The sequence below is a fragment of the Phascolarctos cinereus genome, unplaced genomic scaffold, assembly GCF_003287225.1.
Source record: "Phascolarctos cinereus isolate Bilbo 61053 unplaced genomic scaffold, phaCin_HiC Scaffold_726;HRSCAF=1367, whole genome shotgun sequence".
Lineage (NCBI taxonomy): Eukaryota > Metazoa > Chordata > Mammalia > Diprotodontia > Phascolarctidae > Phascolarctos > Phascolarctos cinereus.
The window spans coordinates 252021626-252039660 of NW_027556098.1; the positions used below are offsets into that span (position 1 = coordinate 252021626).

Sequence of the window (18035 nt, forward strand, 5' to 3'; positions counted from 1 at the left end):
CCATGGTCAACTGTCAACTAAAGGGGGAGAGTATGAGATAAGCAAGCCTTGAATTATGTATCAAAGCTGCTCCTGCTTCATTGAATGTGAGAAAGAGAGAAGGTCTAATAGTGCTACCAATTTCAGTGAGATTTGGAAATAGGTCAGTGTCAGCCAGGGGACCAGGCGGGGGACAAGCTTCACCCCTTCGTCTTTCACATGGCTTCTGGTCCTGTTGGATGCAGGCAGCAGGGCAACAGGCCATTCTTAGGAGAGCCTTTAGTGGTTAAAGAAACCAAGTTTTACTTAATATTATTTTTTTCTCTTTCTCCTTTAGAGAACATATTTAGCAGAGTGCCGATGAATAAGCACCACTAAATAGAAGTCGAGTTGATGTTGAATATGAGCTTCTTCAGGGCATGGCCCTTTTTTTTACCCTTTGCCTTCATAGTTCTTTTTTTTTGGGGGGGGAGTGCAGCTTTGTGAGGCAATCGAGGTTAAGTGCCTTGTCTTGGGCAAGTTAGGGTCACACAGCAAGTAAGTGTCAAGTGTCTGAGGCCAGATTTGAACTCAGCTAACTCCAAAGTCAGAGCTGTATCCACTGCGCCATCTAGTTATCCCTCAGCATAGTTCTTAACCTGGAGTCTGTGGTCTTAATTTTTAAAAAAAATTTTTAAAAATCTTTTGATGCCTGTATTTCATTATCATTTCCTTATAACTGGTTTCCTTTTTAATCCCATGTATTTTATTTTTATATTTAAAAATATGATTCTGAGGAGTCCATAGACTTTATTAGACTCCCCAAGGGTTCCGTGATACCCCTTCTCTTAAAGTCAAGGAAAATTCCCATCCAAAAAATAAAACAAGTGCTGAGGACAGCACTTTTTCTTTATTGTGGTTTCTTTTATCTTAAACCAAACTGAGGGGATTAAAAAAGCAAACCAAACAAAACTAAAAACTAAATGCACAGACCACAGGTTATGAACTCTTATAGGCATCTGATCCCATGATGTTGAGACTAGTGATAAGATGGCTTACTTGTTGAGCTGGTCTTAGCACTTTATAATGACAGCCCTTCCTTATGGGGAAATGTGACAGTGAGTTAGATTTCTCCTGCTGTCAGCATGATTTCCTTAAAGACACAGAATTGTTGGGTGGGAGGAGACTGCATAAACATTGGTTTATGTTCACTTCTGGAGGTGGGGGCAGGAGGGAGAAGGGGACCTCTGTTTCCTAGAACCTTAATTGACCCTCAAAGCCCTTTCCTGACTTACATATCAAACACATTCTTGGGTCTCTTTCTTCCTTTCCCCCTTTCTTTTAGTTCTAGTCAACCACCTGACCACCCAGAGTGAGGCCCTAATGAAATTCCTTTTGCTTCAGTTTCCAGGCTTGGTGCTAATTTCCTGTGCCCATCCCTTTCCCACGCTTTGATCTCCCTCAAAACTGCAGTTTATCTAGCAGGCGTTCTCAACCTTGTTTCTTAAAAAAATATTTTGAGAACTATTTCATATAACTGGTTTCCTTTGTAATCCTATGTATTTTATTTTATGCATTTAAAAACCATTCTGAGAAGTTCTGCCAGACCTACAAAGGGTTTTCTGACACAAAAGCGTAAGGATGGAGCCATCTTGGAACATCTAGCACTACTGTCCTGGAACCTTTCTTCTCTTCTCTCTCATTCAGTGTTCTTAGTGCCCTTGTTCTCTTCTTTCCACTGAAGACAAAAGTCACAGAACCCTTCTTGGTCCCTTACGCCTGGAGAGCATTCAAATCAAACCCATCAAAAGCAATCTTGATTTATTTAACTCAAAATCGCCACCGTCATCCTTGGCTCACTTGGTGGAAGAAGGGAAGGGTGGGATTTGCAGAGCATCCTTGAAGCTCTTGCTGTTCCCTGCCTGACTTGGCAGTTATGGGAACTTTGGAGCACAGAGAGACTTTGTTAACAGATTTTCCTACAGTCTCGTCATTTCTGTATATATACAAGGTTGAAGGTCTCCTATGAGGAGATACATATTTGCAGAAATGCCTCTTGACTTTCTTACTAAGTTCTGCCTTCTTTTTGTCTTTCCATGCTCTCACTCCTGAGCTATTATCCCTGGCAAAATCCTGTGTTTGATTTCTTTTTCACTGTTTAGCCATCTTGTCTTTGTCTTTATCATAGGTTATTTTGTAATGGAATCCAGCACTCCAGGGTGTACATTCCTTAGCCTTTTGTGCACACCAAGGGTGTGTCGAGGCGGTTGTGGCTTGGCCCTTGGGTCTTAGGAAGTGTGTATATGTTGGCTGAGAAACGAGCCACCCCCTGCTGTGTGGTTTTGCTTTCTTATTCTCTGGTTCTGAGTATCCCATGATACTCACCCTCCCTTAGCCCTCAAATTCAGTCTATTGCCAGCTTTGGTCATTATCTCTTGCATCCCATCCCACTGTCTTTCAATCTCTACCACCATTTTACTTCATGCATGGATTACTGCCATCATCCAATTATCCGGTCATCTGTTTATTTTAGTCCTAATCCTAGGCAAGGTAACTTTTAATGAAGTGGTTTCCTCTGCAGCCAACACATAGGCACATCTCAGTTCTCACCCTATCTTTTTTTTTTCCCACCCTATCTTTTATTGAAGTTAAACTGCATATGACCAGTGATTCATAGATATTTGAATTGAACTGTAGAAAAATGCTGAAATTTATAAACTTTGACCCCAAACCCTGATAGCTCAAAGGCTATTTTAAAAAGCTATTCCTTTGTGGATGTGGCTATCCAAAAAGGAATCAAAGGAGTTCAGATACCAGTGGGAAAGCCTCCTAATCCAGAGCCAGCTTTTTAAACCAGTTTATTAGTCCTATGGAAAGGAAGGTTCATGAAATTGTGCGGACATGACTTTAAATATGTTCGTGGTATTGTTACGGTATTGTTACCCTTTGCCTCTGGTTCAATCATTTCAGTTGCGTCTGATTCTTTATGACTCCCTTTGGAGTTTTCTTGGCAAAGATGTGGGAATGGTTTGCCATTTCCTTCTCCAGCTCATTTTGCTGATGAAGAAACTGAGGCAGGGTTAAATGACTTGCTCAGGGTCACGCAGCTAGTGAGTGTCTGAAGCTGGATTTGAACTTGGATCTTTCTGAACGCAGGCCAGGGGCTCTAGCTACTGCATCACCCTATGGTAGTTAACTGTGTCCTTAAAGAGGGCAGGGATGTTTGAGATTACCTTCTGTTTACAGTGTACATAGTTTGCACGTGCCTAATTATTTACATATTGTCTCCCCATTAGAAAATAAACCCCTAGAGAGCCAGAATCAAGTTTTTGCCTTTCTTTTTATCCTCAGCACTTAGTCCAGTGTTTTAATAAATGCTAATTCACTTGGTGACCAACTGAAAAGGTGATGAGATGACTTTGGGGAAGGTGGTCAACAAGGCACTCTATCTGTGTCTACAGAGCCTACGGGATAGAAGCAGATGTAGGTGTTTATTTGAACCATTGTGAAGCAAAGTTAAAAATAATCTTCCCTTCCTCCCCACCTCAAAGCAAAATTAGTCTACTTCTGGATAACAAAGCTGCAAAACACATCGGGTGACCTCAGGGTAGAGTGGAAGCCCCAAGGCTTCTACAAAGACCAGCTCAGGGCCAGCTTGGAACAAAAGCAGGTGAAGAGTTATCGGCTTTTGACTGTGTCTCAGGCAAACCAGAGAGGTCAGATAAAAACAGGAGGGGATTATAGAATACCATTTCTTGCAAGCTGTACTCTTCCCCCAGACAAGACAATAGAAGAAAAGAAAATGAATTCTGAAATGGACCCTCATTCTCAATCCAGAAGTTATTCCAGTCAAAATATGTACAGCTAGACTTAAGATTCACTTGGCTTATTACTTAGACAGAAAACACTTTGTGACACTCCTGAAAGGAGATGTGGGGGATCTGGCTGCAGTTAGGAGGACTGGTCCACCCCTAGAAGCCAGCATATGCCGCCAGCTCCAGAGCATGAGATGCAAGCTTCTCTCACCAAGGATAATTGGGAAACAGCTGTGGAGATGAAGTGTATGCTTTTGTCTGTGAGTGTTGGTGCCCTCCCTCTCTCCTGTTTTTGTGATCTTGTCACAGAGCCCCCGCTTTCTCTCTGAAGTGAAAGGCAGCATGGCGTAGCATCCTGGATGTGGCATCAGGAAGACTTGGGTTTAGGCCTCACCTGACTCTTAAAGCCCTTTAGAAATGTTACATATTGTAGTTCAAGTATGCGGAAACCCCTAAATCTGGCAGGGAGCTCGATAACTATTCTGTAATAGTTGAAACATGTAGATTGAAACTCAAGCAACATTTGTCTTTTTTTTCCCTCTAGTGGCAGTTCCATTGGTACTGGTGGTTTTATGCCCTTTGGATTCGGGGGTGTCCTATCGGGGGCAGCCACCTGCTTTTATGCTTTTGTAGGATTTGACTGCATCGCAACCACAGGTAAGTGGATGGGCTTGGACATTGTGACCATGGGATGGTTTGGGGACTGGTGGTTACTATGACCTTCTGGCTTGTCTTTCCTCAGCTAATTTTATACATGAATCATAATTCGTCTCTCATCTAATATGCTTAAGACCATTCCTATGCACCTCAATACATTTTAGGGTTGCAGTTTGCTGTTTGTTTTTTTCCTCGATTCCTAGTCTAAATGGCAAAAGGAAATCTCTTATCATTAGCAGAACCAATGATATTGAAAGTCAGTAATACAGTCTGATTCTGACTCCTGGGACCTATGAGTATCACGCACTTAGATATGATTCAGTGGAAGTATAACTAATTACTAATAAGCTTTAGCAGAGGAAAGCTCTAACACTCTTCCTTTCCTGTCCTGAATTGCTGCCCATTCACTGCAAATGTGGAAGCTACATCATGCTATTCAGGACTTTGCATTTCTTCTCACCATTTGTCTTTGGGTTCCCAAAATCCCAGGGGGAAGAATCTTATTACTGGTACTAAAGGTCTTAACATTTTCATTCTCAAATAACAAGACTTATGCTCATTAAATAGAAATTGAGTCATTAATAAATTTCAAACAACATGAAAGGTCAACTAATGAGTATTCAACAGCCTGGACGGGACTGCTCCCAAATCAACAAACATTGAGTACCTACCCTCATAAAAGGCACTATGGTGTCATAAAAGGTAGGTGTTTGAAATTCGAAGAAATGTGGGAACCAATTCCTACCCTTAACAGTCTAATTGGAGGTCATATAACTGCCAGGTCAGCATTATAGACAGGAAGTACTATAGTTAGTTCAAAAGGGAGATGGGCATGATCAGAAAGACTTCATGAAAACCATGGAGTTGGGCCTTTGTGGAGGAAAGAAAGGAAATAAGCTTTGACTAAGCACCTACTGTGTGCCAGGTACTGTCCTTTACAAATAGTATCTGATTTGATCCTCACAACAACCAGGATGTAGGCACTATTATTATTATACCCATTTTGCAGTTATGGAACCTGAGACAGACAGATGTTAAATGATGGGCCCAGAGTCTCACACCTAGAAAGTTTCTGAGGTCCAATTTGAACTCGGTTCTTCCTGACTTCCTTACTTCCACCACTCTATCCACTGTGCCACCTAATTGCCTCTGGTAGGATTCATGAAAGGTAGGAGGACTAGGGAGAGGTGGTAGTATTAATACCTGCCTTGAATGGAAGGTTCAACTGAAGTTTGGCTTTTATCTTTTTGATAATGGAGAACAGTTCTTGAGCATGGGGTTACATGTACAAAAAAAGTGTTTTAGGAAGACTAAAGTTGGAGGACCTAGAATGCAGTCACTCACTGGCCACTTACTTAATTTTCTTTCCTGAGCTTGTTTACTCAGGGTTGAGAATGGCCAGACTACCCTGGATGTATCTGATCTCAGAAGCAAAGCAGAACTGGGTCTAGTTAGTTCTTGAATGGGAGACTTCCTGGGAGGGAGTATTTACTCAGAGCTTGGTCTTAACTGAAGTGTGATTTGTTTTCTTACGTTGTAGTGAATTAAAAATATTAAAGTACATTTCAATGTTGTATAGAAGTTATAAAATACATTTGTATGAGACTTAGTCTACAGAGTTGCCTACTTATTCATTATATTGAGTCGTTTAATGAAATGGACTCCTTGTATTAACTGAAACTCCTGTGGGTCCAAAACTCCCAGGTTGGGAACCATGGTTATAGCTAGGTATAATATAAATATAATGTAAATATAGATAGGCATAATATAAATCTGGTCTCCTATTAGCTTAGCAAAGTGCCTGGCACATAGTACATGTTTAATAAATGTTTATTGATTGATTAATTAAAAAAGATTGAGCTTGGAGGCAGGGGTACTAGTTAGATATGAGGTGATGGGACTTTAAACTAAGGTTCAGGAAATGAAAAAGAAGAGACACATTATTAATAATTGATATTGTTAATATTGATCTATAATACCGTAAGATAGAATTGTTAATAATTCATAGTAGTGGAGAGTTGACAAGCCCTGTTGATTGGATTTGAGAGAGGAATGACTCCATGATTAAGTATAGGATTCATGTTCCCACCAATAAGGAGACTCTCAGGGTTAGGAATTTATTGAAGGGAAAAATGAGGTTTCATCATGGTGGGTTTGAAGACATCCAGCTGGAGAGTTCCAGCAAGGAGTTGGAAATGTGGGACTAACGCTCATGAAAAAGATCAGGGTTCGAGTTCTTGGATTTGGGAATCAGTGGATAGAACTGCTTGTTGAAGCCATGCAAGCCACTTGGAAAAGACTATATCTCAGAAGAAGCCAAGGATCCTTTAGTGGGAGGGAGAAAAAAGTGCATTCCTATCACAGCACTTAAGGAAATGGAGATGAGGAGGCATGTGTAGTGGTAGGAGTATATGGAGTACATTGCCAAGAAAGAATTGTAAAATAGCAGAGCTATAGAGGTGTTATAAATCATGTAGTCAGCGGATAAAGCTCTACTCCTGGAGTCAGGAGGACTTGAGTTCAAATCTGGCCTCAGACACTTAATAGCTATGTCACCCTGGGTAAGTCACTTCACTCTGATTGCCTTAGTTTTCCTCATCTGTAAAATCAGCTGGAAAAGGAAATGACAAACACCACTCCAGTATTTCTACCAAGAAAACCCCAAATGGGTAGGGAAGAGTCGGAGATGACTGAAACAACTCAGTGATAAATAATCATTTTTATAGATACTGAACCTGAGACCTTGAGAGATGGAGTGGCTTTCCCAGGTCACGTGGATCTAGCAGCAGAATTTAGACAAGAACTCATGTCCCCTGGCTACTGTTTGTGCTCCTTAGATCCTCCCTCCCTCTTCAAGAAGGGGTTGGATGAATGCTAAGTTACTTAGAGGTCAGGGAAGGATAAATGCTGAGAAGTCCTTTGCATTTGGCAAATGGGGACGCACTGATAGCCTTGGAAAGAGCAGTTTCAAATAACAAAGCCGGAAACCAGTTTCCAGGGTGTAAGAAGGTAATGACTTTAGTGGAGGAGGAGAAGAGGAAGGATGGTTTCATACTTGTCTGTTTTATAGGTAAGGAAGGCTTAGTAGAGATTCTTGTGTATCTATAATTCCACATTATTTAAGGCTATAAATTGCCGAACAATTGTAAATCTATGTTGGTGAAGGGAGTGTCCTTACTGAGAGTTTCACATTCCAGTGAAATCACAGGAAGAGTCATAAGGGCTTAGTCTGTTAGTATCCATAAATACTTTGGGAGTCTCTTTGCCTGAATTTGTGAATGCATTTGGACAGACTAGGATGTGACCACATAGGGAGTAGAGAGAGCGCTGAGCCTGGACTTAGGAAACAGGAGTTTCAGTCTTGGCACTGACTCTAGCTTGGGCAGTTGTACAGTAGAAACAACAATGGATTCAGACGTAATGGATTTGGATTCTGGTCTTTTAATCTGTGTGAATTTGGCAAAGTCACCTTTCTTGGCCTAAGGGGTTGGATGAGATGATCAGTAAGGTTCCTTCTAGCTCTGAATCTATGGTGATATTATCACTAATCCTTTCTGAGCCTCATTTTACCCATCTTAAAATTTGGCTAATACCAATAAAATTTGGATAATGTCTTCTTCATCGGGTTATGAGGAATATACTTTCTGAAATTTTAAAAGTAGTCTACAAATGTGTGAGTTATTATTTGGTCCATTTTTTATTTGCATTTGAAGGTCTAGGTGTTAGAAGTTTGCTATTTTGGGCTGTGATATCCTTTCTTTGTGGCATATTTCTTTCTCTTCTTTTTTTAATAGGTGAAGAAGTAAAGAATCCTCAGAAAGCTATCCCTGTGGGAATTGTCGCATCCCTCTTGATCTGCTTTGTAGCTTACTTTGGGGTATCAGCTGCTCTTACTCTCATGATGCCTTACTTCTGCCTGGATGTTAATAGCCCATTGCCTGATGCATTTAAGCATGTGGGCTGGGAAGGGGCAAAGTATGCTGTGGCTGTTGGCTCTCTCTGTGCTCTTTCTACCAGGTGAGTTTTGATTTAGTTAAAAATGTTTTTAAAAAACAAATAAAGAATTGCCCTTACATGAAAATGGCATCTAGATCAAATGCTAGTCTATGTCAGATTATTCCAGTTATTCAACAATGAGTGATATGTATTTATTTTTTGTTTGACTCTGTTCTTGAAGGTTGTATCGACAGAATGCAAATCTTAGTTAGATGTTATGAAACTAGAAAGACTTTGAATATGAGGCTGGTCTTTTAGTTAAGGGACAGCCTAGCTAAGTTTGGAGACATTCATTAGCAGGTTAGCTATCTGGTGATAAATATCTTGGCCATAATAAATCCTTTTTTTTCCTTAATGGTATTTTATTTTTTCCCCCAATTACATGTAAAGACAGCTTTCAACATTCATTTTTGTAAAATTTTGAGTTACAGATTTTTCTCCCTCTCCTCCCCCCTCCCCAAGATAGCAAGCAGTCTGGTATAGGTTATACATATACAATCATGCATAACAGCTATTAAAGACCATTTGGAGAAATGTCACAATGTGCCCCAGAAGGAGTACTCATAGTGGTGAAATAATGGAAGTGAAATATTAGAGTATTGTTAATTTTCTGTTTGACCCGTACTTAAAAGACGGTCTCATGACTGAGAGTTGGGGGGTTAAGAGATGGGGGGAGGGAAATGGATCAATTATGTGTCTTTGTTTCCAGTGCTATTGCTTTATTCTTGATGAGCTCACTATAATTATAGCCTGATGAATTTTGCCTTTTTCCCCCCTAATATCTAGTCTTTTAGGTTCCATGTTTCCCATGCCTCGAGTCATTTATGCAATGGCTGAAGATGGACTACTGTTTAAATTTTTAGCCAAAATCAGTGAAAGGACCAAAACTCCAATTATAGCAACATTAACTTCTGGTGCCATTGCTGGTAAGAATTAGGAAAAGATCTGTAAGAGAGTAAAAGTCAGTGGTGTGGTTATTTCCGAAAGAAACGACTTGTACCTCATGGGCAGGCAGAAATGTTCTTACAGTTGAAACTGAGTACACAGAAATGAGTCTTTCTTTGGTGAGATTCATCAGACAATTGTGACTTATTTTTCAATATTCAGTCAGGAGAACCCAAAACACATTTTCTTCTTCTGAAACCTTTCACCCCTCCTCTTAGTCAGTTGATTCCATGTTGATCTTTTGGCCAGGTGATTTCCTCTTTAACTGTATAAACCAGACATTTGGTTTATGTGTATTATAGACCATGAACTCACTGAAGAAAAGGATATTTCCCCTTTGGAACTGTTGTTGTGTTATAGGTGCCAAGTGTATCCCTGGGGATGTGGACAGTAAGAGGTCATCTCAGTTTAGGAAGTATTACTTTTGAAGTTATCTTGGCTCAGAACTTGTAAGGAATTTCAGACCCCATCAAGAAGAATATGTCTAAGTCAAAACAGGAAGGAAACTTGACAGATACAAGGTGATAGGAAATCTGGAGTTCTCATGCCAGATTTCTGCAAAATTTGAAAGTGATAATGTCTGCAGTCATAGTGATAAGTTGAGTTCTCATTAATGAGCAAAAATCCTCAAATGAATGAGTTATTCTCTAAATATTGTTAGTATGGGCATGTCTGTTATAGGATTTAAGGTGTTTAATATAAGAAAACCAGTCTATCATGCAATTAATACCTTGATCTCATTCTTTTTAACTCCTTTGTAAGTGGGCAGGACTAGGTCTTCAGGAATAGATTACAAATATGAACAAGGTAGATAGAAATGTTAAAGGACCTACCAGTTAACTTAAAGAATTGCCTGATGAGTAGAAATGGAGGAAGAGACATTGCTATTTTGCTTACTTTGGAGAGTACTTAATTTGATCATATGTACTGTTTATTGGATCAGGCTTAATTTCCTTCTTGTGGAGAGGGAAATAAGGGAAAAGCTTTATGGGGAAGTAGTAAAACATGCCATTCACCAAAACAATTTTCTGTCATTCTGTTTTGTTTGTTTTCTGGTCAGCATTTGTTGATTTCATAGTTCTTAGAGTAGGAGTTTAGGTATTTGTGGTATGTTTAACTTGGTGATAGTTTTAACAGCACAGAAGGCCATTTGTAATTCTTTTGTTACTACTAGTACTAAGTCTCAGGGAGTCAGTCACTAACCCTAATTTCTAGCTCTGTCTCTGTCATTTAAATAGCTGTGTGACTTTAGACAAGTCGCTTTAATCTCACTTTTAAAGTGGGCATTATAGTTAAAAATTTAGAGCAACCACAAAGTGAAAGTTTAAAAAAAAACCGCTAAACTGTCCCTTTTCAACACATTTTGATCACTTGGCCAAAAATAGTGAGGTAAATTGTAGCTCAGTAAAAGACCCTGGTAATCTCCCAGTTTAATATATTCATTTTACAGATAAGGAAACTGAGGCCCAGTGAGATAATAAATGCTGAGATATTTATATTTTAATTGCATATACATATATTGGAGTAGTATGTGTTTTTTTTTTAAAAACTAGGCATTGTTACAAATGTATAGCAACCATAAAATGAAGTAAAAAAAACCCAACTAGATCAGGGGTGGGGAACCTGTGGCCTAGAGGCCAATGGTTCCCCACTCCTCAACTAGACCATCCCTTTTCAACAAATCTTCTTGATCAATTGGCCAAAAGTAGTGAGGCATACTACTTAAAATATATCCATGTATAATTAAAATATAAATAAATACATACAAAATATTTCAAATAACTGCATACCCATTCTTTCAAAAATTTATAAAATCAATAGGCTTTATCACGAATTTGGCTTTTCATTTGGACAACTATATTCTCAATATTCTGCCAGTGTTGTTGTATGTTTAGGAGACATAAAACACAAGTCCCCAGAGAACTGGAAATGTATGTTACATGGAGAAATGGTGGGTATGACCAGGCTACAACATATGAGCAGTTAGGGACTTCAGGAGATGTTAGAGGGGTGACCACCCAAGAGCTCCATTAGTATCCTCAGGACGTCGGGGAAAATTGGGGTTGGGCTGTAGCCCCTGTAGGGAGCATAGAACACAGTGAGCATTAAAGGACATAGAATTGCACAAGATGGAAGGCGTGGGTGGGTTTTGATGTATATTACCAGAAGTATCCAGATTGAGATGATGGATCTACTTGAGTATTCTCATGATACCAGTCTTCCTCTCTAAGAACTTCTTCTAAGAATATACATAGAATTTAATTAATTTAATTTAATTTAATTTTAGTCTGAATGTTTCTAGAGAACCTGTATACTTATCCTCTGGTAGATCTGTGATCCTTTCAATGATCTGTATCCACAATTGGCAACTCTTGTCCTTTTTTTAACCACAAGAGGGAGGCTCCACTCAACATACTGAGGGACCTTCCTTAGTTTCCCCTGGTATCTTAAGGAAATCTGCCTTAGTGGAGAACATAGACTGTTCATCAAATATCTTTTGCAGTTGAACTGGAAGAAAGGATGCTATTGAAGAAACTGATGATGGTGCTATATAACATTAGGCTTTTCTTGGGTAAAAATCACGCCCCAGTGATTATCCTGCACTATGGTTTGTTTGCTTTTTAGTTTGGCAATTTGTAATACGACTTCTGGTCTTTCTGGTCATTACTTATTGTTCTGAGAGCAGCCCACAGAGAGACAAAACATGTTCTGTCCCATGGTCTTTGAATAGGAAATTAGGTCTTTGTGGCATGTGTAGCTGGGTGGTAGTTTAACAGTCTGTATCTCTGACTTCATCAAATGCTGGTTTCTAATTCCCTTCCAGCTGTGATGGCCTTTCTCTTTGACCTGAAAGACCTGGTTGACCTGATGTCCATTGGAACTCTTCTAGCATATTCTTTGGTGGCAGCCTGCGTGTTGGTCTTACGGTATGAATTTTCTCTTTTTTCTTTATGCACTAATCACTAGCTGTCTATCATGGGAACAAATGAAGACAGCCTGATTCCCAATCTGTGTAGGAAGGGTAGGCTTTCCTATAACTGGAAATTAGACAGTGACAAAAACCCATGACAAAGGTAAATAATAATCCCAGTCATGTGGCAAAAATGATGCCTAGTTGGCTGTGTGCTCCATTGGTATCCTCTTGATGTCAAGAAAAAAATGAAGAAGGCCCTCAGAACTTGGGGTGACATACATACTATGGCAAGCTTAGCAGGCATGGACAGAAGTTTCACAGAATGGGCAAACCTGCATGACTTGTGATCTGCATCACTGGGGTCATGTCCACATCAATGAAGTCACAGATACATTTGAGCATTGTATAATACATCTCTTAGAACTATGGTGTTATATTGCCCACTTTGTTTCAAAAGGAAGGCTTTGGCAGAAAATATTCCATTACCGGAGTGAGCTGGGAGAGAGTATGGACAGAAGTGGGCAGGAGACAGGACTTCTAAATTAGCAGAAGTCCTGCAGCAAGGATTTTCTTACGGCCTAGCCAGTGTATATGTGTAATATCTATATATAAATGTGTATACGCATAATTAGTTTTTATTGATATCTTTTATGTTTTACATGATAACTTCCCCCATCATTTCTTCCTAACCTCCTCCCAGAGAGCTATCTCATATAACAAATAGTATTTTTTAAACACAAAAAGAGGAAAAAATCAACACAATTTATCAATGCACTGAAGAAGTCTGAAAATGTGCAATGTCTAACACCTGTAGATATTTCACCTCCATAAAGGGGTGTCTTCTCATATCTCTTCATTCAAATCATGCTTGATCTTTTACAATTTTACTACATTTTGGTGTTTTTGGTGTGGCTGTTCTCTCCATTTACATTGTTGTCATTATTGTATATGTCATTTTCTTGGTTCTGCTTATTTCAGTTTGCATCAGTTGCATAGATCTTTGCATGCTTCTCCCATTTTCATCTCATACATCATAGTAATATTCCTTTACATCCATGTACCACACTTTGTTTTGCAATTCCCCAATCAATGGGCATCTACTTTGTTTCTGATTCTTTGCTTTCACAAAAAAGTGCTGCTATAAATAATTTGGTATTTTGAGGGACTTTCTTATCTGTAGTTTCCTTGGGCTAATGGAACCAGTAATGGAGTTTCTGGTTCAAAGGACATCTTAGTCACTATGTATAATTCCAAATTGCTTTCCAAAATGATTGTACCATTTCACAGCTCCAACAATGCCTTACTTAGTGTGCCTATCATCACACAACACTGATTATTGCTATTTTATATCATTTTTGCCACTTTGCAGGGTGTGAGGTGAAACCTTTGGGGTTGTTTTGATTTACATTTCTCTTATTAATAATTTGGAGCATTTTTTCATGTGGTTGTACATAGTTGGCAATTCTTTTGACCTGTTTGCTCATATTCTTTGGCTTTTAATGATGATAATGGTAAGAGCTAACATTTATTAAGTGCCTACTATGTGGCAGGTGCTTTACAGTTATTATCTTCATTTGATCCTCACAACAACCCCTGGAGGTAGGTGCTATTATTATCTCCATTTTATAGTTGAGGAAATTGAGGCAAACAGAGTTTAAGTCATTTGCCTAGGATCACACAGCTAATAAGTGTCTGAGGCTGGATTTGAACTCAGGTCTTCCTGACGTCAGGCCCAAATGCTCTATTTGTATTCCACCTTGCTGCTCCATTAGTCTTAATATACTTATTAATTGTTTATATATCTTAGATACCAAACCCTTAGAGAAATTTGATTAAAAAAAAAGATCCTCCCCTCATTCAATCACTTCTCTTATTCTAGGAGCATTAATTTTGTCTATACCATATAGAAACTTTTCAGTTTCATGTCATCAAATGTGTATGTATTTTTGTAATTTGTATTTGTATTTTGTAATTTAGTAATTGACTGTTCCTGTTTTTGGTTAAAAATGCATCTCCTACCCATGGCTGTAAATGATCAATTGCTCTTCAAATTTTTATAGTATGCTAATTTTTACATGGTATTTTTATAGTATAATATAGAGGATACAATATTTTCCATATTAAAGTGGAATATAGTGTAAGGTGTTGGTCTAAGCCTAATTTCTATCAGACTGATTTCAAGTATATGCAGCTTTGAGAATTGCAGATTGTTTTATAAATATTATCTCATTTTCTTCTCACAACAACCCTGGGATGTTGGTGCTATTATTCCCCCCCATTTTATAGATTGGGAAACTGAGGTTGAGAGAGGCAAGTGACTTACCCAGAGTCACAGTAAGTTTTGAAGCCAGATTTGAACTCAAGTTTTCCTGACTCTCTCCAGTGCACCGGTGCACCATCTCACAGCTTGGTCTTAGCAGCTAGGAGAGTAAAGTAATTTTTGTGGCATTTTGGGAGTTAAAGAGTTGAAACTAATTTTCCCCCTTTGACCTAATTATAGAAAGAAGGTCATGGTAGTAACAGTGTTATTCTTTTGTAGGTACCAACCAGAGCAGCCCAACTTAGTATACCAGATGGCCAGAACAACAGAAGAACTAGATCTTGTGGATCAGAATGAAGTAGTGAGCACCAGTGATTCTCAAACAGGATTTTTGCCCGAAGTGGAGAAATGTTCTCTAAAAGCCATATTATGCCCAAAGAACACAGAACCTTCTAAACTCTCCGGGTTTATTGTGAATGTCTCAACCAGCCTCATAGGTAATGTCTTTACGTAGGGCACCAACATTGTTAAATAATAGCAGATAATGATAACTCGCTTCTGTAGGTTTTTAGAGAGTCTTTCCTGTGAAGTGGATAGCATGAGGTTTGCCAGGAAATCGAGGCTCAGAGAGTGGAAGTAGCATGCCTGTTGGTGTTCACATAACTACTGAGTGTCAGACCAAGAACTTGAACCTAAATTTTTGGACCCTTGAGTTCTGTGCTTTTCCCCCCACTGTACCACATTGTGTCTCAGTAAGCTTTTGCAAGCACTTTTGGCATTTTTATGGTTTCTGGCAAATCTGAGGGGTGATGAGAAGGCACCTTGCTGCTTGCCTAAGGTGATTATGATTTTGGTGCAGTATTTTAATAGTCATATTAAGAGAACAAAATGGAAAAAAGTATGCCTTGCCCACTGAAAATAACCATTTCTTCTGAGGGGAGATGGAGAATGTCTGATGTTAGTCTTAGAGAGCTGGGCGAATGATTATTTTTAGTTCAATTTATTTAATGCCTTCCATTTTATTCTCTTCAGGTATTCATATTATCATCTTCTGCATCGTCACTGTTCTTGCTAAAAAGGAACTCGAGCAGGGGACCCCATGGGTGATTGTCGTCCTCGTAGGGTCTGTTTTCCTCTGCTTCGTCATCACCGTCCTCATTTGGAGGCAGCCTGAGAGCAAAACCAAACTGTCGTTTAAGGTAAGCACCTGATTCCAGATATTTTCTACAGAAAGATTATTTGGAAGATTGGTGACTGTGGGAACTACCATTTTGACAAGACTACAGTATTATATTGTACCGGCTGCTCTGTGTACTCTCCTAGGAGTATGTTCAATTGTGGTGGCCACTGCTAGCCATTTTTCAGGGTGAATGACACTTGTGAGATTGGGGACTGAGTGTGTACTAACTAGCTTATGTAGACAGCTAAATCTATTGGCCGGCTCTTGACACTAGATCGTCTTTCTGTTTCCCATCCCACCCATCCAGTCATCCGGGCCGTCTTACCATCTGCTTACTTCCACATGTACCCCTTCTCCTTTACCTTTTACATCCCCTTGCCTCCTCCTACAAAATTCACTTTATTGGTCATCTCTCTCCTATATGTGTTGCCTTATTAGAATATAAGTTGTATGAAAGCAAGGACTTTCTCTTTTTTAAAAAAAAAAATATACATATATATGTATATGTATCCCTAGCACTTAACACAGTGTTTGATATATAGCAAGCATGTAATAGAAGGTAATTATACAAAGTAATGCTTTCTCTTTCATTCATTAGTGTATATGAACTTGTTTGGCACCGTGAGCCCTCAGCCTGTTAACAATGTCTCATTAAGAGATAGAAGATAGTTCCTGAGGTCTTTAGGAACAGGGTGGTGGGTATGTGGGGATCCCCTATGAGGAGGCTGGTAGAGATCATTATCATCCATAGGACCACAGACCATCAAAGCTAGAAAAGACCTCAGACCATCTATTCCAATCTATACTTAAAATAAGCATCCCCTCTACAATAGACAGTCCCAGGTGGTCATCTAGCCTTTGCTTGAACACTTCTGTTGAGGGGAACCCACCACCTCACAAGGCAGTGCAGTCCAATATTGGGTAGATTTAATTACTAGAAATCTTTTTCTTGTATTAAGCCTTTCTTTCAGCAAAAGTGGAAATTAGAGTTAATTATGAAGGCTGATGGCCACATTCTCCGCTGTGGTACCCACTCCTGTGGAATTTTGCCCTTGTAGAATAGTGTGGGTGTTTTCCCTTCTCATAGTTCTAGATTTCCCTCTGTAAGGAACAATCCCTTGGGAATTTGGGTGTCTCCAGGCCCTGCAGAGATGTTCAGCCGAGCCAGTCCTTAAACCTACCCTCGTTTCTTTGCAGGTGCCCTTCTTACCCTTACTTCCTATTTTAAGCATTTTTGTGAACGTCTATCTCATGATGCAGCTGGATGGTGGTACCTGGCTCCGGTTTGCTGTGTGGATGTTGATAGGTAGGTGGGAGTCCTGAGACTTCCCTTTATCATGTCAAACATCTTTTATTTCCATGTTTCCTCTTTCTGGAGGGAGCTGAGCCCTCTTGAATATTCTCTGCTTCTTTGTCCCAAGGCCTCTAATGCTACGTTGCTTTTTCTATCTCCTGCTGTTTTCAGTAAGAAACTTGATTTATTAGAGACTTCCCATATTTCATAATAAAATGTTTAAAAAAAGATTCATTCAGCAATTTTCTCTAAAGCAAATGAATTTCTAGTGGGATTTTCTTATGGGATACTTTGCATTTTATAACCCAGGCCGCTTATCTCAGTTGCTAATGAGGCCAAGGTTATTAGCTTGAACTACATACAAGTTGGTGAATTTCACTTAGAAAAGAAACATTTCCACGGGACTGTATCCAGAATCCCAGCCAACTTATTTGATAAATGTAGGTTGTGGCCACAGGTCTAGGAGGGGAGGATGGTGGACCTGAATGGAAGTTGTTGGGAGTGACCATGATGACTTCATGTGAGGTACCATAAAGTGGAGGTTGGTCTACGTTAGATCTGGTTGGAGTGGGGTAACCCCTTCCCCACCCTGTACGGGGGAAGTCACAGCTTAGAGCTATTCAGCCACTTGCTGGCTGTTAGTGGCACTGATATGGACAAGAAGCACCATTATTGTCATGAGATGTTGTCAGTTAGGCGTCACCAACTGCATTGGTCAAAAGAACAGGTAATTTTTAAAACCAAGCTGTTCCTTACCCTTTTCTCTGTTGTGCTTGTGGCACAAGTTATGTTTCTTCATCATCTCTCCCGTAGCCTAGAATATGGATGCTCTTGACTCTGGCTTGATTAAAATCAAGCGAGGGGACATTTGCCCGCTCTCTGTTCCTTTTCATTCTAGCCCAATAGTCACCGATTCTCAAAGTGCAGAGTCAGGAGAGCTATTTAATATTTCATCATAAACTGGTATAGGTGCCAGTTCCCTAAGGGAATAAAGTAGGCTCACTTTGTTGACTCCC

General features: G+C 39.5%; 1 protein-coding gene across 2 annotated transcripts in view; it reads left to right on the plus strand.

Moving 5' to 3' along the window:
- Nucleotides 1-18035, plus strand: part of SLC7A1 (solute carrier family 7 member 1) — a 68816-nt gene that overhangs the window by 43934 nt on the left and 6847 nt on the right. For both annotated transcript variants that reach the window (XM_020997171.2, XM_020997170.2), the window contains 7 exons: nt 4318-4430; nt 8225-8447; nt 9213-9352; nt 12196-12298; nt 14825-15042; nt 15578-15744; nt 16923-17031. In XM_020997171.2, the coding sequence (XP_020852830.1) occupies nt 4318-4430; nt 8225-8447; nt 9213-9352; nt 12196-12298; nt 14825-15042; nt 15578-15744; nt 16923-17031 (1073 nt within the window). The remainder of the gene's footprint in view (nt 1-4317; nt 4431-8224; nt 8448-9212; nt 9353-12195; nt 12299-14824; nt 15043-15577; nt 15745-16922; nt 17032-18035) is intronic.